The sequence below is a fragment of the Lolium rigidum genome, chromosome 2 (genome assembly GCF_022539505.1).
Source record: "Lolium rigidum isolate FL_2022 chromosome 2, APGP_CSIRO_Lrig_0.1, whole genome shotgun sequence".
NCBI classification, from domain to species: Eukaryota; Viridiplantae; Streptophyta; class Magnoliopsida; order Poales; family Poaceae; genus Lolium; species Lolium rigidum.
Genome location: NC_061509.1, coordinates 58882939 through 58903392, shown reverse-complemented (window position 1 = coordinate 58903392; position 20454 = coordinate 58882939). Strand labels below are relative to the sequence as shown.

The following is a 20454-nucleotide window of genomic DNA, read 5'->3' as shown; positions in this document are numbered from 1 at the left end:
CTATAGTAATTCTTTGGTTTAGGCACCTTAGAGACATACATGAATTTTTGCTCCTTACCCACATAAGCTTTCTCATTAAATTTAAGAGAAGAAAAAGTTGAACCCAATTTTCTCATAGCTTCTTCAAGTTTACCAATTCTATGGGTTTGATTATCATGGATAGCACAAGTTTCTAGAGTAGCAATTCTTTCATTAATTCCTCCTAGGATTTTATCAAGTTTATCGGTATTATCCGGTAATATTTCCATTTTAGTTTCAATGCTACAATTTTTCTCTATGGTTTCCAATTTTTTCATAACATCCTCAAGGGAGGTTTCACTTTTAGTTTCATTAACAGGTGGTGTTCCAAATAAACTCTCAATAATGCAACTAGCTTCTAAAGCGGGAGCACCTAGGAAGTTACCTCCCGCGAGACAATCAAGAACATATCTATTCCAGCTAGAGATACCAACATAAAAATTCTCGAGTAGGATAGTGGTGGAGTGTTTCTTAGTGCACCTATTATGGGCATCACTAATTCTATACCAAGCATCTTTTAAACATTCTCCCCCTTGTTGCCTAAATGAACGAACTTCAACTTCAGGATTACTCATTTTAGCGATAGTAAATAAAGTGAACTAGATAAAGTAAATGCAAGTAAACTAATTTTTTTGTGTTTTCGATATAGCAAACAAGATAGCAAATAAAGTAAAACTAGCAACTAATTTTTTTGTATTTTGATTTAGTGCAGCAAACAAAGTAGTAAATAAAATAAAGCAAGACAAAAACAAAGTAAAGAGATTGAGAAGTGGAGACTCCCTTGCAGCGTGTCTTGATCTCCCCGGCAACGGCGCCGGAAAATATGCTTGATGGCGTGTATTTCACACGTTCGTTGGGCAACCCCAAGAGGAAGGTATGATGAGCACGGCAGCAAGTTTTCCCTCGGAAAGAAACCAAGGTTTATCGAACCGGGAGGAGCCAAGAAGCACGTTGAAGGTTGATGGCGGCGGGATGTAGTGCGGCGCAACACCGGAGATTCCGGCGCCAACGTGGAACCTGCACAACACAACCAAAGTACTTTGCCCCAACGAAACGGTGAGGTTGTCAATCTCACCGGCTTGCTGTAACAAAGGATTAACCGTATTGTGTGGAAGATGATTGTTTGCAGAGAAAACAGGTAGAAACAAGTATTACGATAGATTGTATTTCGAGTAAAGAGAATTGGACCGGGGTCCACGAGTTCACTAGAGGTGTCTCTCCCATAAGACGAACGAGCATGTTGGGTGAACAAATTACAGTTGGGCAATTGACAAATAAAGAGAGCATGACAATGCACATACATATCATGATGAGTATAGTGAGATTTAATTGGGCATTACGACAAAGTACATAGACCGCCATCCAAGCGCATCTATGCCTAAAAAGTCCACCTTCGAGTTATCATCCGAACCCCCTCCAGGTATTAAGTTGCAAGCAACGGACAATTGCATTAAGTATGGTGCGTAATGTAATCAACAACTACATCCTTAGACATAGCATCAATGTTTTATCCCTAGTGGCAACAGACACAACACAACCTTAGAACTTTACGTCACATCGTCCCAGGTGTCAATGCAGGCATGAACCCACTATCGAGCATAAGTACTCCCTCTTGGAGTTAAAAGTAAAAACTTGGCCAGAGCCTCTACTAGTAACGGAGAGCATGCAAGATCATAAACAACACATAAGCATAACTTTGATAATCAACATAACAAGTATTCTCTATTCATCGGATCCCAACAAACGCAACATATAGAATTACGGATAGATGATCTTGATCATGATAGGCAGCTCACAAGATCCGACAATGATAGCACAATGGGGAGAAGACAACCATCTAGCTACTGCTATGGACCCATAGTCCGGGGGTAGACTACTCACTCATCACTCCGGAGGCGACCATGGCGGTGTAGAGTCCTCCGGGAGATGATTCCCCTCTCCGGCGAGGTGCCGGAGGCGATCTCCGGGATCCCCCGAGATGGGATCGGCGGCGACGGCGTCTCGGTAATGTTTTCCGTATCGTGGCTCTCGGTGCGGGGGTTTCGTCACGGAGGCTATTTCTAGGCGGAAGGGCAAGTCGAGAGGCGGCACGGGGGCCCACACCACGGGGCCGCGCGGCCAAGGGGGGCCGCGCCGCCCTAGGGTTTGGCCACCCCGTGGCCCCTCTTCGTCTCGTCTTCGGTCTTCCGGAAGCTTCGTGAGAAAATAGGCCTCCGGGCTTTTATTTCGTCCAATTCCGAGAATATTTCTTTACTAGGATTTACGAAACCAAAAACAGCGAGAAAACGAAGCGGCACTTCGGCATCTTGTTAATAGGTTAGTTCCAGAAAATGCACGAATATGACATAAAGTGTGCATAAAACATGTAGATAACATCAATAATGTGGCATGGAACACAAGAAATTATCGATACGTTGGAGACGTATCAGAGGGCTACTGCATGCTCTACACCAACTACTTCGCCGACAGTCCATTGCACGGTGAGGCTGTTTTTAAGCTCTTCCTGAGAATTGCGTATGCCCTTCGAGAGTACGATTCCTATTTCAGATGCAACTTGGATTGCACCGGCATGGCAGGGTTTTTCGCCCTCCAAAAGTGCACGGTGGCTATGCAGATGCTGGCATATGGAGTTCCTGGTGATTCTGCCAATGACTATCTTCGGATGGCGGAGTCCACCGCCCTTGATTGTTTCTACCGGTTCTGCAGTGCGGTGATAGAAGTGTTCGGGGACATCTACTTGAGATCACCCACTGTCGAAGACACTGCTCAGATCCTCGCTTTCAATGAAGCTCGATGATTTCTAGGGATGCTTCGAAGCATTGACTGCATGCATTAAAAATGGAAGAACTGTCTGTTTGCCTGGCAGGGAATGTACAAGGGTCACAAAAAAGGCTGCACTGTGATACTTGAGGGAGTGGCTACCCATGAACTCTGGATTTGGCACTCCTTCTTTGGTATGCCGGGATCCAACAACGACATCAACGTCTTGCAGTGATCGCCGATCTTCTCCAAGCTTATTGAGGGTCATGCTCCCCCGATTAACTTTGTGATCAATGGTCGGCACTACAACAAGGGATACTATCTTGCAGACGGTATCTATCCAAACTGGGCAACATTTGTGAAGACTATATCAAGCCCCGTCCTCCCGAAGGAGGTGGAGTTTGTCAAGGAACAAGAATGTTGTCGAAAGGACGTCGAGCGTGCATTTGGTGTCCTCCAGCAGAGATTTGTTGTAGTCTGGTTCCCCGCTTTGACTTGGTCCAAAGATCAGATGTGTGAGGTGATGACCTGTTGTGTGTGCTTACACAACATGATTATCGAGAATGAGCGAAAGTATCTGTTTCCTCTGACCGAACAAGCTGCACCATATGACAGAGAGGGTCCTCTTGCACAACCTAATCACCAGGTGCCAGCATCGTGGGCATCATTCATCGCTATGCGTCAGGAGATTCGAGACTCCACAATGCATCAACAGCTGCAGGATGATCTGGTGGAGCACATATGGAGGCTTCAAGGCTACACCAACTAGTTTCCATTTGATTTGTTTGAAAACTTGTCCAATTATTTGCTTGTTTTGTTGAACTGTAACGTTTATTTGTAAAAATAAGCCAAATATTGGCAAAATTTATCAAATTCGCCGAACTGTAACGTTTATTTGTGAAAGTAAGACAAAAACTCCGATCTCCGGGCGTCTACTTGAGGAGACGGCTGGAACTTCGGCGCTCCCCACGCCAAAGTTTCATCCAATCCAGCGCTATTTAGGCCATGGGGAGCGCCAACGGCTGGAGGTGCTCTTATCTTGTCATGGGCTAATACCTATAGTGAAATGGTTGCGTATGAGCATGCCAAAAGAGTTCGGTGGGCTCGGCTTGGTTGAAAGCAGAGCCAAGGCCACTTCTTTTCTGCTTATGGTTATAGAGAAGCCAGCTTATGGATTTCGGTGGGGAAAAACTTCGATGGGGAGAAGCTTGTAGAAATTGTTATACTCCTTCTATGGGGCTTATAGAATTTGTTGTGTTTAGATGTGTAATGTCTATAATGCCCTTGAATTTGATATGTGCCCAATATTGGATGATAATCAATCACAAGCATGGAGAAATCATACGCACATTTCAAACCATGGTAAAAATATGTACATTTCAAGTGTTGGTCATGATAAAAAAATAGTGTTGGACATAGTCATCAAATTTTAATCAACAAAATCGATCAGTAGCATGGAGGCAGGGCTCGTGGCGAACAATAGCATGGAGGTGGAGCGGGGCAGGTCAGCGCGGGGAAGAGCAAACTTGTTCCATCGGTGGTGATGTAGATGAACATGTCGGGCAAAGAGGGACGACATAGCTAGGAGCGGTGGGGATGGCGGCACCGGCGGTGTAGGCGGTGGTGGAGCAGCGTCGATGGTATTGAACCCTAGCAGGCTGGCATGGCTCGACGCAGGGTGATACGTCCAAAACATATACACTTTCCCGAACACTTTTGTTGTTGTTTGCCCTCTATCGTGTGTGTTTTGAATACAACTAACACGGACTAACGTTGTTTTCAGCAAAAATTGCTCTCGCGTGTCGTTTTTGTGCAGAAATCCAACTTTCAGGAAAACTCTCGGAAAATAAAGAAACCCCAATATTTCACCTGAAGACTCCCAGAGCCAGAAGACGAGACAGATGGGGGCCACGAGGGGCTCATACCCACCCTTGGTGCAGGCCAGGCCTTGGCCGCACCAAGGGGTGGTCTGGCTGCCTCGGCCACCCCTTTGACCTCTCCTTCGCACTATAAGATGCCCCCGGACCTAAAAACCGAGGGGGTTCGACGTTTTTCCAAAAAGAGTTCCACTGCTCTGCTGCCACCAGAAACCCCAATCCGGGGACCAGAAACTCCATTCTGGCACCCTGGCGGGATGGGGATTTGGAGGAAATCATCGCCATCGCCATCACCGATGCCTCTCCATCAACCATCCATGACTCCCCCACCCATGTGTGATTAATTCCCCGCTGTAGGCTGTAGGGGATGGTAGGGATTGGATGAGATTGGTCATGTAATAGCTATATGATTGTTATGGACATAGTGCCTAGTATCCGTTGTTAGTATTTTTGACATTGTTGCAACTTGCTATGAGTAATGCTTGTCACTTTGGGCCCGAGTGCGATGATCTCAGATCTGAACATGTTATTGATTCGTGAGAATAATTATTGTTTTTGATCATATCTGCAAGTTGTATACACACATTGTTGTCCGGAACCCGAGGCCCCAAAGTGACCAAGAATTGGGATAACCGGAGGGGATGGCTATGATGTGAGGATCACGTGTGTTCATGGAGTGTTAATGCTTTGCTCCGGTACTCTATTAAAATGAGTACCTTAATTACCAGTAGTTTCCCTAGAGGCCCCACTGCAACGGGCTGGTAGGACAAAAGATGTCGTGCAAGTTTCTCATTGCGAGCATGCGCGACTAAATAGGAACACACGCCTATGGATATATTATGCTAGGATGCTTTTATCATTATTGCTGCAATGCCTATGTCCTGCTATTACATGGACTCTTTCATTCATGCAATGCCCGTTCATCCATCCCTGTGCCTACAGTATTTTAATCTTGTTGTCTACTGTAATCATCGCTACTGCTATTTTTATTTCATTACTGTTGTTACTTCACTAGTCCCACTGCCATAAAACTGTTACTATTGATAAACTGTTGCGAGCAAGTCTATTTCCAGGTACATGTGAATTAACAACTCACTTGTTAAAGCTTTTAAATATTATTTAGCTCCCCTTGTATCGAATCAATATATTTGGGTTTTACTTCCCTCAAAGACTGTTGCGATCCCCTATACTTGTGGGTCATCAAGACTATTTTCTGACGCTGTTGCCAGGGAGCATAGCTTTATTACAAGCCCACTTGAAGGTGATATTGTTCGCTGCAATTTATTTATTATGGGAAAAGCTCCTGGATCGAAGTTCCCTATATTGCCATCCACTACAAGAAGAGGTACAACTCTGAACACCTCTGTTGCTCTTGATTCGCCATCTGTTATGAGTAAGATTCTTACTCCACCACATGCTACTGCTACTTCTGCTGAATCTGATAATGCTCCTGATGATTTTGATGATGCTTCTACTATGCTTGATAAGAGTGGTTCGTTAGGTCCTTTCCTAGACACTACAATTGCTAGAGCTAAACAAATTCAAAATGTTGAAAATATTATTACACCTGTTAGTTCACCTCAAGCTAGGGGAAATCCTAGCGATGATCTTGATGAAACTTATATTGAACTTGATGATGACTTCATTGAAGAATGTCATGCTACTAGAGATGCAAGTGATATGAGCAGTCTTCTTGCAAGACGAGCTGTTAGATACTCCCTCCGTTCCTTTCTATAGTGCCTATAGATTTTTGGCATTTGTTTCAGAATATAAGGTTGTAGCTTAGCTTTTTTTCAATTACCCCCTCCCCGTTGAGCTCCCAAATCGTTCAGCTCCCAAATTTGTTATGGTAAGTCTGGAAGATATGGATTTTCCAAATTTTACGTTGATCTCAAATCGTTCAGCTAGGGGTCTTGTGTAAAAAAATACTCTTGCGCTAATTTCCGTGCCAAAAAACTATAGGCACTATAGAATGGAACAGAGGGAGTATAATTTGTCTCCTGATTCTAAATTTGCCACATCACCCATAAACATTAGAGATAAGGATTATGATTTCTCTCTGGATTTGTCTTACATATCTATTATTGAGAAAGAACCTTTCTGTGGTACTAAAAATGAAAGTGCTATGAAACATATGAATGAACTCTCTACTTTGAGCAATTTATTCTCCGACGATATTAAGATACGCACTTACTTTGTCACTAAATTTTTCCCTTTCTCTCTGAAAGGAGAAGCTAAAATTTGGTATGATAATTTGTCCCCTGGATCTATTGATAGTCCTATTGGTTTTGTTAATGCTTTCTTTCAGAAATATTTCCCTGCTAGTGCTCAACATGCTGCCTTGCAGAAAATCTTTGACTTTGTGCAGGTAGAAGGAGAGAAATTGCCCGAATCATGGACAAGATTTTGTTCTTTAATTAGAGCACTACCTAAACATCCGTTAGATAAAAATTAACTCCTTGATATAGTTTATAATGGACTAACTGTTGAATCTAGGACATACCAGGACAGTTGTGCTGGTTGTGTTTTCAGGAAAAGAACTCCGGCTGGAGTTGAGGAATTGTTGGCCAAAATAAGAAAGAATTATGCTGATTGGACTACACCGGAGCCAACACCAACACCGAAGAAAAGGAGAATGATTGAATTAAATGATGAAGTAATGAGGGAAGCTAAGAAATCTCTTCGAGAGAAGGGTATTAAAACTGAAGATGTGAAGAATCTACCACCTATAGAAGAATTATGTAAGCCAATCCCTCGTTCTTCCACTATTGAGGTACACTCTCTCCAATGGTTTGATAATAGAGATATTCCCTACTCTAAACCTCCTCATCAATGCTTAGATGAATTTGATAATTATATTGTTAAGCAAGCTAATTTTAATAAGAGGGTGGAACATCACCTAATGGAAAATTCTAGAGCTATCAATAATTTGCATGATATTGTGTAAAGAACCTCTAATGATATTAAAATACTTGTTAAACATTTCCAAATGGTTCAAACTCAAATTGATATGCTCACTAAAGTGCAAAAAGATTTGCTAGTTAATGCTTCTAAAGAAAAACATGCTTATGAAATAAGAACTAGAAGTGGTGTTTCTACTCAGGATCCTTTATATCCTGAAGGACACCAAAGAGAATTGAACAAGACTCTCAACAAGTACTAGGACTAAGTCTAAGAAAAAGAAAAAGAAACATAAAACTGTTGTAGAATCCTCTGAACCTGCTAAAGATCCTACTAATATATCTATTTCTGATGCTGAAACTGAAAGTGGTGATAAAAATGATGCTTCCGATAAGGAAGAAATTGAACAAGGACCTGAAAAGCATACTAAGAATACAAAATACACTAAGGAAGATTTCATTGCTACTAAACATGGTAGTGAGAGAGAACCTTAGGTGCAAAAACAATGTTTTTTCCTGATAAGAAACATAAATAAAAGGAGGAAGAACATTATAATAACTTCTGTGAATGGATGAAACCCTTGTTTTCAAATTCCTTTGACTGATGCTATTAAATTGCCTCTTTATTCAAAGTATATGAAATATATTGTCTCTAATAACAGGAAGATTCCAAATGAGGAAATCTCCACTATGCTCGCTAATTACTCCTTTAGTGGTAAGGTTCCGAAGAAGCTTGGTGATCCAAGTATACCCACTATTCCATGTTCCATAAAAAATAATTATGTTAGAACTGCTTTATGTGATTTGGGAGCAGGAGTTAGCCTTATGCGTTTTTCTCTCTATAGAAGACTTGATCTAGAAAAATTAATACCAACTGATATATCCTTGCAAATGGCTGATAAGTCTACTACTATTACTGTTGGTATATGTGAGGATGTTCATGTTCAAGTTTCCCATCATTGTATGATATTAACTGACTTTGTTGTGTTGGAAATGCCTGAAGATGATAAATGTCTATTATTATTGGGAGACCTTTTCTTAGTACTGCAGGGGTTGTTATTGATTGCAACCAAGGAAAAGTAACTTTCAATGTCGATGACAAAGAGCATACGATTTATTTTCCCAAGAAGATCGGAACTATGGTCTAAACTCAATTCTTAATGTTGATACTATCCAAATTGGGAAATTTCATTTGCCTTTGCCCAAGCCAAAGAAGAATAATAATATTGTCATGATTGGAACTATCCCCGTCGAGGTTGAGGTAACATAATCATTGTGTGAAATACAAGGTTTTGCTTCATATAAAATTGTTTTGATAACAAGACTTGATCAACCTTGTTAACAAAATAATTTTGAATGAATGAAACTATGTTTTCACCTATGTACCATTGATTGACTTTATATTATAATGCCTTAGAGTTGTTGTAGATTTGGTTTTGAATTTGTTTTTCATCATTCCATAATTGTTTTTCTGCGATAGAATCATTATTAAAATTCTGAAAAATACCCAAAAATTAAGTTTCTCGAAAAATTCCAGAAAATGTATAGAAAATTTTTACGTGAGAAAAGGGGCAGAGAGGCACCTAGGGTAGCCTAGGGGGACCCACAGGCAGGACACACCATGTGGCGGCGCGGGTCACACCCTGGCCGCGCCAAGGCCAGGTGTAGGGCCCCCTGGCCCTCCACTTGCTCCCTCCTCTGCCATTCCCTTCTCTCACCCGAGAAAACACATCCCCATTATTGCTCAAACCCGTGATTTTGCTGTTCTTCATCACGATTTTTCGATCTCCTTCCTCGGCCCATATTTCTTGCTGAAATTTGAAGCATTTGCTCTCCGTTATGTGACTCCTCCGATGATCCAAGTAGAATTTTGATTGGTGAAGTATATGTTGAATATTTTGCTGCTGTAGATGACATGATATGTGACTTGCATGCTTGTATTATGATGGGATAAGTTTTTTGATGCATGTTTAGTCCTCTTATGAGTCTCCATAGTGTTCTCCTTCATTTGTTTGTCTTAAAATCATTTTTTATGAGGTTTGTTAAAAAAATCAGAGAACAAGTATGGACAACCACACATATGGAGATATGTTTGAGAGGGAAGGACCTGTACCAAGGAGATCTTCAAGATCATCTACCCAATACCGGCGATCTTACAATGATGATCTCATTGCTCAAGATTTTGGTGAAAGGGATGAAGGGGAGGCACATCCATCTACTTTTCCTTGCACTGACTTCATGATTAATGCAAGGATTCGTGATGATTTCTTATACCTTGTTGGCAAGGTCGGCTTAACCGGTTACATGAATGATGAGAGCGAGCAATATGCTTCGCTCACTAAAATATTTGTGGAGAGTTTCCACTTTAGCAGCACTAAGTACAATCCGAGTGTTGCATTCAAAATCTATGACAAGTCTATCACTTTGCCTTTGCAATAATTTTGTTCTCCTAGGTATTCCTACTACAGGGACAACAAGGAAGATTAAGGACCACCCCACTAAATTGATGGAGCTTTACCGGGAGGTGAAGAACGATGATGACCGCAAGGCCCAACGTGGCAAGATAAGAAATATCCAACTCCCAGCTATTAGATACTTTACCTATTACCTTGCTACTAGTGTTCTTGCTAGGGAAAATACTAGCAACATTTCCCATTATCACTTGGATTTTCTAGCTACTATAGTGATAAGTATAATCTTGGTGCTCTTATTGCTCGTCGCTTCTCTGCTAGATGACCCATTTATGGGGGAATTGTTGCTGCACGAATTGTATCTGCTTTGAATCTTACTATTGATCCAGATGCACATGTCTTCCTCGTTTAATTTGCTGGGGGTAGTGGCGGGGGAGGCTGCCGCAGGCTATCCACCTGAGCCTCCATGACGCGAATCTGCTCCTCCAAGCTGACATTGCTTGGGATTGGCGGCCGCCAGCCATTGGGCTCTGCCATGGCCGCCCTCTCCTCCTCCGATGCTAGGCAGCAGTACAACAACATGTACTTCTGGTACAGCTTCTCGTACCTCCATCGCCTCTCCTCCGCAACCCTCCTCTCTGTCGCCGCCCTCTCCTCTGCAGTACTGCCATGGCCTTCCCCCGCCCTTCGCATGTCGCATCCGATGTCCACGAGCAGGAGCAGGTGCTGGGGCCACGGGCCTGCCCCTCCACCGCGCCGCGATGGGCAGACCCTGGCGGCGGCGACCGGCCGGTGCTCTCCATGCTCCCCTCCCCTTGGCCGCCATGCATCAGCAGCCAATTTCGCCGCAGCTAGGGTTGGAGAGGAGAGGAGAGGAGAGGGGAACGAGACGAGTGGAGAGGAGAGGGGAACATAGCTTCTGGTCTCGCGTGAAATCTCGATTTCTATAAGGACTTCTCTGCAAAAACGCTTTGACGGTGGACCAGGGACGCGTGGCAGCTCCAGACAGCACTTGTACCAACGGTGCACATCCAGGACAAGTTCTTGTAGGAGCTGAACATGTTTTGCAATATTTTGTATGAAAATGCACATAGAGTGCAAGTTTTTATACTTATGGTGCAATTACCTCGTCTAAATATATCTGTATTAGTGTCAAGTAATACGAATCGGAGAATCGGAGGAGGTAAAAAAATCCGACAAACGTGGATCTGACATGGTGACCAATTTTGAAAATAAAAAGGCAAATTTGGAATGGAGGCTTGCCGTTTGATCTCCTTCCACCGTTTATTGCCTCTCATCTCCCCCAGATCTCCGCCGCACCCGCACACGCTCCTCCCCCGCTCCGCTCCACTCCCAAATTTCAAATTCGCCCACGCTCCCCTCCCCTCCCATTCCGTCCGCCTCCTCGCCGAAACCCTAACCGCCGCCACCGCCATGGGGGGCTCGCACAGCCGGGAGGACCTCGACTTCACCGACTCCGACGACGACGACTCCGCCTCCCGCGCCTCCGACGCCTCCTCCGACTACTCCACCCCTCCCCCCGCCTCCTCCAAGCCCGCTAGGCTGCCCACCCCCGCCTCCATCGACGCCATCGACACCCACCTCCGCAACCTCCACCTCAAGTACTCCGACCCCATCTCCCCGAACCCCAGCCCCACCCCCAACCCCGCCGCCGCCGCCTCCGCCCTCAACGCCGTCAAGCTCTACCTCCACATCGGCGGCTCCACCCCCGCCGCGCGCTGGGTGATCTCCGACCGCCTCGCCGCCGCGTCCTTCATCCGCTCGGGCGACCCGTCCTCCGACGACGACGACGAGCCCGCCGGGCCCTGGTGCCTCGTCGTGGGCTCCAAGATCCGCGCCAGGGTCGGGCCCGAGCTGCAGCTCAAGACCTTCCCCGCGCAGCGCCGCGTCGACTTCGTCGCCGACGGCGTCTGGGCGCTCAAGTTCCTGCACGCCGACGGCTACGGCGACTTCAACGCCAAGTACCAGAGCTGCCTCTTCGAGAACAGCTACGGGGTCGCCGCCACGGACGAGGGCCGCGCCAAGGTGTTCGGGAAGGACTTCGCGGCGTGGGCGCGCCCGGAGTTCGGGGACGAGTCCATATGGGAGGACGCCACCGACGCCTTCTCGCCAGGCCCCAAGGGCGGGAGCAGCCCGATGCCTGCGCGGAGCCCGATGCTGCGGCCTCTGATGGAGGATTTCAGGGAGTTTGAGGAGCCCGTGGAGGAGGATGGCGGTGGCATACAGAGCCTCGCTCTGGGCGCGCTGGAGAACAGTTTCCTTGTTGGGGATGCAGGGATACATGTGGTGAAGAATTTCGAGCATGGCATACATGGGAAGGGCGTCTCTGTCAAGATCTCCGGAGGGGGAACAAACTTCACCACACCAAAGAAGGCGCTTCTGATGCGTGCCGAGACAAACATGCTCCTGATGAGCCCGGCAACCGATGGGAAGCCGCACGCCAAGGGGGTGCATCAGCTTGACATCGAGACCGGGAGGGTCGTCTCGCAGTGGAAGTTCGGCAAGGATGGGGCAGATATCAACATGAGGGATATCACCAACGACAGCAAGGGCGCGCAGATGGATGCGTCGGAATCCACCTTCTTGGGACTGGATGACAACCGATTGTGCCGCTGGGATATGAGGGACCGCCATGGGATCGTGCAGAACTTGGCTAATTCGATGGAGTCCCCGGTGTTGGAATGGACCCAGGGCCATCAGTTCACCAGGGGGACTAACTTCCAGTGCTTCGCATCCACCGGTGATGGGTCCATTGTTGTTGGCTCACTCGATGGCAAGATTCGTTTGTACTCAAAGAGCTCTATGAGGATGGCAAAGACGGCCTTCCCAGGGCTGGGTTCGCCCATTACTCATGTGGATGTCACATACGACGGGAAGTGGATACTGGGGACAACCGATTCTTACCTTATTCTCATATGCACCATTTTCATTGACAAGGATGGGAAGGAGAAGACTGGATTCGGTGGGAGGATGGGGAACAGGATTGCTGCCCCAAGATTGCTCAAGCTCAGCCCACTGCACTCTCATCTTGCAGGGGACAACAGCAAGTTCCGTGAGGGCAGGTTCTCATGGGTCAGTACACTTCTTTCTATTGTGAATTCCTGTTCAAATTTACTTACTGTTTCATTATAGGAAGAGTTGAATACTTCTAGTAGATAAATGTTATGTTGCATTTAGTAGGGACTAATCACTTGACTTGAAGTGATACCATTTGATAGCTTCAATATTCGTAACTACCAATTTATGATCTGTGCCACCACATCTTGTGGTTATGCTGTGTAGAAAAGTTTTCAGTCACACATGGTGTTAGATTCTGTATTGTGGCTTCTGCTTGTGACATTTAGGATTTGTTCCTTTATGTTGACTTTCTTTTGACTATTATAGGCCATGTATACTATATTTCATATTTGTGGAGGGCATTTTTTGTTAATACTGTCAGCTATTGAAGTTCCACATGCTACCTTGCTTTTGGTCTGTATCAGACCTCCAGTATTGACACTAGCAAATGGTTAAGGATCAGCAAGCTGGTTTGACATTTTGTAGAAATTGAAAATTTGTCACCACAGTCAAACTTACCATATGGCTGGCAGAATAGTGTAGCTACTGCAAATACATACCATTTTACCTTCACTTTCTTTTTGAACCTCTTAGTACTTGTTGTGATCTACAGTGTCTAGATTAGAGATTTGAGGATGACACGCTGTCCATCTTTATAGTGTATGTAAATCTGGGCTATGATTTGTGTATATTGCATCATGGTTGAGCTATTTAGGGAAGTATTAGCAATTACTCATTAGTAAACTTTATTACATTTGTTGATAGATCATAGTAGTTACCTCTGCAGTTTTATAATATTTCAGTCGAGCTGCTTTGGAAAGGTTAGCAATTACTCCTTAGTGACCTTGAGGATTACTTTTGTTGATGGTTTCCTCTGCTTCTTCAGAATTACGTGATATTCTTTCACTATAAGCACATGGCAACAAAGCTTTTCTTCTAGCTATCAATAGCTTAAAGGGTCATCTTTTGTATTAAGAATATATGTTGCCTGCACTTAACATTGTGCTTGCATTTACTATCAAGTACCAGCCGCTCATCTAGTAATCATGCAGGTAACGGAGAACGGAAAGCAGGAGAGGCATCTCGTCACGACGGTGGGAAAGTACAGCGTGGTGTGGAACTTCCTTCAGGTGAAGAACAGCCACCACGAGTGCTACCAGAACCAGGAAGGCCTCAAGAGCTGCTACTGCTATAAGGTGATCCCCAAGGATGAGTCCATCGTGGCCAGCCGCTTCATGCATGAGAAGTACGACACGAGCGACTGCCCGGAGGCGCCGCTGGTCGTCGCGACACCCATGAAGGTCACGTCCTTCAGCGTATCCAGCCAGAGGTAGCTCCATGCTGCCTGCCGTCTCTGGTGTTTCTTCAGTCAGTGTGGTCGCCGTTTTGTCATGTAACTCTGACTTGCGGATTTGGACTCTCAAGAGTGGTGATGACTATCTGTTTAGTCATGGATTGTGACTGGATCAGTAATTCTATGGATTGCTAGTGGAACTATTTTACAACAGTGATGACTTGCACTAGATTGACTTTGAACTTCTTTTCTGGAGTGAAGGATTAGTATTTTTAACTCTTTTTAAAAGGTGTTTGGTATTTTTTAAGTCTGCAAATGTGTTGTATTCATCTCTCTGTGTGTTTTAGTTTGATGCCCCAGGCCCATTGGCATTGTGGACGCTATACTCTTCTGGTTGAAGTTGGATTGTTCCATGTGTGGTTGGTCTCTATGAAATAACATATTGCAGCTGGGCTAGTTACTGCGTGGGCACAAAATGTGTTCACAAGGTGTGGAACTGAGGATCATTATGTTGATTCTTCAGTTACAATGAGTTCATGTAAAAAATTACAGTGGTGATTCAGACGCGCAAGAGAAGAGAATACTGCTGTATGTTACTTGGCTCCACAAACCATTCTCTGGGTATGTTTGCACTGAAACTATTACAGGTGAATGTCTCAACCCCTTAATTTGGTCCTTCAGTTGGAGACCAAACTGTTTCATCAGAAAATGTTGCGACTAGCAAAGACATGTTGCTTCCTGATCTTTTGCCCCTGGTAACTTTATGGCCCAGTCCATTATGAATAATAATGTTAATCTACTATGTCACCCTATGGGCTATTTGGTATGCTCGACGGAAGATAATCCATGAAGACGAGTACCATAGCCCGTTATCGACACACTTATTCATTGGGAACTATTTGCGAGAGCTGTCCACTGTGAGCTCGAGAAATATGAGTGTGAAGGGGTCACTGAAGAAAACAACCAAAGTGGATCCCGTCGGCGGAGGGCTGTGTGAAGCTCAATGTTGATGCACCGACTGCGAAATCCGGCCCTGATGGAGTGGTGGGAGTTGTTTGTCGAGCGGAGAATGGTGACTTCTTGGGAGCATCGAGCCTTACCATCAAGGGCGTCTCCAATCCCAGTATTGGAGGCCATGACGTGTAGGTAAGCTCTGGCGCTGGCCCAAGTTTTACAACAAACAGATGGTTACGGTAGCTTTGGACTGTCTACCGGTGGTAAACCATTTAGCCAGAGATTATGCAGGAAACTATACCATGGTAGTACGTGAAATAAAAGAGTTGACGAGTCTCTTGGTGGAGGCCTCGTTCAGACACGAAAATAGAGCTTCTAATTCCAAAGTGCATAGGCTAGCACGATCAGCTGTTTCCGCCGAAGTTGGATGTCAGGTTTGGTTTGTGGAGCCACCTGATGGTCTTTGTATTATAAACAATGTTTTGAATCAATAAAGTGATATGCTTCCCCTCAAAAGAAAAAAACTTAAAGGCAGTAACGAGAGCAAGAAGAGGAAGACGAAAATGCAGAGGTATACTAGGCTTGAGCAGTCAAAGGAATGATCATAATTTACATCCAGGAGGATGGACAGAGAGCTAATGTCGCATTGCATATATGAACTACTCATAATCAACATAAAAAGCAAATAACTAGATCCAGAACGCTACGGGTGAAAAGGTGCCGGTGTACTTGGGCACTGGACACGAGCTGGTGCTGCGGTCGATGATCTGCAGCTCCCCCTTACGACTGTACCTGAGGCGAAACGTGGTGATCTGCAGCTCTCCCTCGACAGAATCGACAAGGCAGAACCTGGCATTGCCCATGCAGGTGAGAGTAGGCTCCAGATGCTGCTCCTCGTTCCACAGCTTGTCCTTGGCCGTCTTCCAGTCCAGCTGCTCAGCTGTGCCGCCGGTGCTACGGGAGGGGACCTGGCAGGTGCCGATGTAGCCGTCCAGGTCGAGCCCAACCCATGCGTCCAGGTCGCTGTCGAAGTATCCCTGGCCCTCGAAGGGCAGCTCCCAGTCCCCATGGAAGCTCCATCCACCACCACTACCGTTACCGGCGTCGAAGGAGAAGATGCGGCTGAAGCTAGAGGAGACGAAAACGGTGCGCCCGTCCGGGTGCACGGCGTAGGAGTCTATCACCTCGCCCTCGGTGAAGGGCAGCGGCGCGGCGCTCCTCCAGGACCAGTCCCTGCTCGGGATCAGAGAGCTGATGCACGGCCACGGGTGCTGCTTGGCAGAGGAGGAGGAGGACATCACCTCGACGCAATGAGGCCGGTCCCTGCGGTGCCCAAACGCGTAAAGCTTTTCGGCGGCAGGGACAACCAAGATGTCTAGGCCGTTGAGCAGCGCGTCCGGCAGGGAAGGCCCCGCGGCCAGCGCCGCCGTGTCCATGTCGTAGGCGAGGGTGGCGGGGTGCTGGTTGCTGACGGCGAGGATGCGGCTACCCAGGGAGGTGAAGAACATGCGGTAATTTGGCTCGGGTGAGGCTAGACGGAGGAGAGGGGGGACGCTAAGGTCAAGGCGGATGTCGCCGTCGTCGTCGATCTTGCGGATGGTGTAGCCCTGGTTCCAGTCGTCCAGCACCAGATACAGGTGCTTCTGCTTGCGCTTCTGCGACTTCACGCTTGGCTGCCCTTGCGCCGCCTGCACGTGCAGCCGCTTACCTCCGACCATCACCTCGCCCGAGTTCATGCTCTTGTCCTTTTGAGTCTAAAGATCCGATGTCGGGACGACTGCCAAGGCTAGCGATACGAGAGATCTGAAATCGCCCTCTCGTGGGTATTTTGCAATCGATCTCGTGTAATAATCTACCAATGCGGAGAGAGAGGACGGTCTATTTGTAGAGCCTGCTTGTTCGCCTAGTTGTAATCGTAGTCGGGGGGGGGGGGGGGGGACTCTGCAACCGTCTATGTTTGCAATCAATTAATCCCAGCGGTCCTCTCTTATTTACCATGTTGCAAGGCAAACCTTTCAGCCAATTTTACTATTCCCTCCTATCAAAATTGTCGGTCCTCTCATATTTACCATGTTGCAAGGCAACCTTCAACAAATTTTACTACTCCCTCCTACCCAAATTGTCGGTCCTCTCATATTTACCATGTTGCTAGACATCCTTCAGCTAGTTTTACCACTCCCTCCCATCCAAATTTGAATCTACGAAAGTAGTAATTTGGATCGGAGGGAGTATAATTTAATTGTGGTTTCAGGTAAGCACCTGAGAGAAAATGATATGGTCTCAATTCTTGTTACTCGCTATTTCTTCATATTAAGGTCTAGCCGGTATCAGGTACAAAGCCTGCCCAAGGTCTACCAATACAACTCTTTCAAATGAAAAACACAAAGGGAACTGTCCTCCACAATGAACTCCTAAATGAATTGCTTTACGGTACCAGGACAAGAAAAACAGCGCCACCTCCATGAATTGACACCGTCCGCTCATCCTGAACCCACCTCGCCTGTGGAAAGAGTAACAGAACATCTTAGAACCGATCATGATGTCACTATAACGTAAATACTTGTATGATGCAACAGTGGCGCCAAGATTGAGATTACTTGCACATGATCAACATTTCATTAAGCAATATTGCATCTGGATGTTAACTAGGCATGACATTAAAGCACACATACCAAATGATCAAATACGAAATCTGAGTGGTATTGGTAATGTTAGAGGACAGTGACAGTAGGCATTCTGTTCTTCATACTTATCAAAGAAGCCATGCTTTCTAATCTTACATATAAGGGTTATGGTTAGATAATAGTACCCCTAAGTAGTTAGAAAAATCAAGGAAGCCCAATTTGTTCGAATCGCCAACAACTAGCTGCAATCATGCAAATCTTGGGCTCGTAACTGACCGGTCTGGGTGCTGGTTAAGGGCTCTAAGCCAGGATTCAAGGTTTAGAACAGGAATCTAGGACGCAAGGGATCAAACAGATGTAGTTCAACAAGCCTGTGAACACATGTTTTGTGAATCCTGAATCAGATACAATCATCAAGCAAAACACAAGTATAAGGAGCACACTTTTTCTGAAATATCAGCTAGATATGCGCGACAGTGGCCAACATGAATCCTTGTAAAAATGCATACGGTCATTCAAAATGGACCTGATGCAAACAAGTATGCAAGGTTATACAGGGGAGAACAAGTCACTGAATCAAGCATAGTCTAGATGATTAAAACGGTGTAAGCAACGAAAACTAAAAGAAGCCACTAAAGCAGATCAAACCAACTGTTGGAGGATATCAACTTGGACATGTGTGCAGCTCTGATACTAGCTTGGAAGTGTATGGACATTTAAGCTCTTATGCGAACAAAAAAAAACATAGAGGTATTTCAATTTGTCGAAAATGGGGTATATAGGGTACAGATAATCACTACTTGTCTACAGAAAGGTTAAATATAACTATAGCCATATGTACATTAACACAAATATATATAAATCGAATGTGCACTGGTTGTTACAGTGGATTTAGCCACAATAAGAACTAATGCATATACTACTTATGGCGGCTCTCACACTAAAATTCAGAAGAACTGGAACATTTAGGCTTCAATGAGAGATAGGGTAAAAGCTGTAAGAGGCTAGGAGCATCATAAATTCATAATACCCCGCCTGAGCTGAAAGTTGGCTTCCAACCGAAAAATGAAAAATCACACAGGCCAAGTCGATAATGTGAGTAATGAATCTCAAGAACTACAAAAAAAAAAAAAAAAAAAAAAACGAGACCCATGGGCACTAGCACCCAGGCATATTCTTATAGAAGAAGCTAAGTGAGCCACAAATCCGTGTTCGAGGAGATTCGAACCCGGGTTGCGGGGTTGCCACTAACTCGAGCTAACCATCTGACCTTCCGGCCATTCTCATGAATCTCAAGAACTATAGTCGATTGCCTTGGTTAAAACGAACCAAAGGGCTAATTCTTATATCCAAATAAAGCACCGATGTATCAATCACACCACCGAACAGACATGATCAAAAGGAACACAAACTATTTCTTCAAAGTTACCCAGTCGATCTCACATAAGGCTTCCACGACGGCGGCGAATTGCACGCACCACGTCCACAAGGACCACAAACACGGGCATCATAAGCGAATGACAGACCGGACGCGCGGAATTCCACTGTAAGAAACTAGATCCCGGATCGGAGAGAGACGCACCTGCGGGGACCAAATTAGCCGGAGCCGACGATGATGTTGTTGATGGGGATGAAGATGAGCTTGACGAAGAAGCCGACGAAGCCCATGACGACGAACCCGATCGCCGTCCGCACCGCCACCTTCGTGAACTCTGCACGTATCAGCGAACAAACCGTACGGCGATCAGATCTGGGCCAAAACTGCGGCCACCGCCGCGGCGGATCCGAGCCGGAGACCTACCCTTGCGGTCGGGCTTGTGGCAGCGCTTGACGAGGCGCACGCTGTCCTTGGCGAACTCCCGGAGCGGGTCGACGACGGAGTCTACGGCGTCCATGGCGGGCGGCGCTGGGAGGAGAGGGGAGATCTCGCCGGAGCAGAAGCTGCCGAGGGGAAGGTGGGTCTGCGCGTGTTTGACGTGGTGGAGAGATGACGCGTGACTCCTTATGAAACGCATCCTCGTTAGATGGGCCTTCTGGGCTTTGTATCTTATTAAGCATATGGTACAATGTTGAATGTGAATATTTCTCTTCTCTTTGGGCTTCATTGGGCCAACTTTTATCGTGTCTGGGATCTCCAAGAAACGATACGTTTTCACGGCAAACCCTATACACCGACCACGTCGGTGCGTACCACGCACCACACACCCCGCGCGCGGTACGGGCCGGCCCAGTTAGGTGCGGGCTTCCTCCTTTTTACGTTTTTTCTTTTCTTTTTGTTTCTCCTTTTTCTGTTTCACTTTCTTGTTTTTTTTTTCTGTTTTTTTCTTTTGTTCTTTTTTCAATTTCGAAAATTATTAAATTTGAACGAATTTTATAATTTGAACAAATTTATAATCTTGAACGAATTTTAAAATTTTACAAATTTATATTTGAACGAATTTTGCAATTTAAACAAAATTTTAATCTTGAACGAATTATGAAATTAGAAGAAAATTTTAAATTTTGAACAGTTTGTAATCTTGAACGAATTTTGAATTT

At 45.5% G+C, this 20454-nt stretch overlaps 2 protein-coding genes across 2 annotated transcripts; one reads left to right on the top strand and one right to left on the bottom strand.

Moving 5' to 3' along the window:
* Positions 1-11400: 11400 nt before the first annotated feature.
* LOC124686546 (protein CYPRO4-like) lies at positions 11401-14378 on the top strand. Its single transcript, XM_047220476.1, has 2 exons — positions 11401-13059; positions 14097-14378. The coding sequence occupies exons 1-2, from the start codon at positions 11401-11403 to the stop codon at positions 14376-14378; spliced, it is 1941 nt and encodes a 646-aa protein (XP_047076432.1).
* Positions 14379-17567: 3189 nt separating this feature from the next.
* Positions 17568-19875, bottom strand: LOC124686545 (protein transport protein Sec61 subunit gamma-like). The gene is made up of 3 exons (XM_047220475.1): positions 19718-19875; positions 19499-19628; positions 17568-17792 (listed from the first exon to the last, which is right to left on the bottom strand). The coding sequence occupies exons 1-2, from the start codon at positions 19809-19811 to the stop codon at positions 19513-19515; spliced, it is 210 nt and encodes a 69-aa protein (XP_047076431.1). The 5' UTR covers positions 19812-19875; the 3' UTR covers positions 17568-17792; positions 19499-19512.
* Positions 19876-20454: the final 579 nt, after the last annotated feature.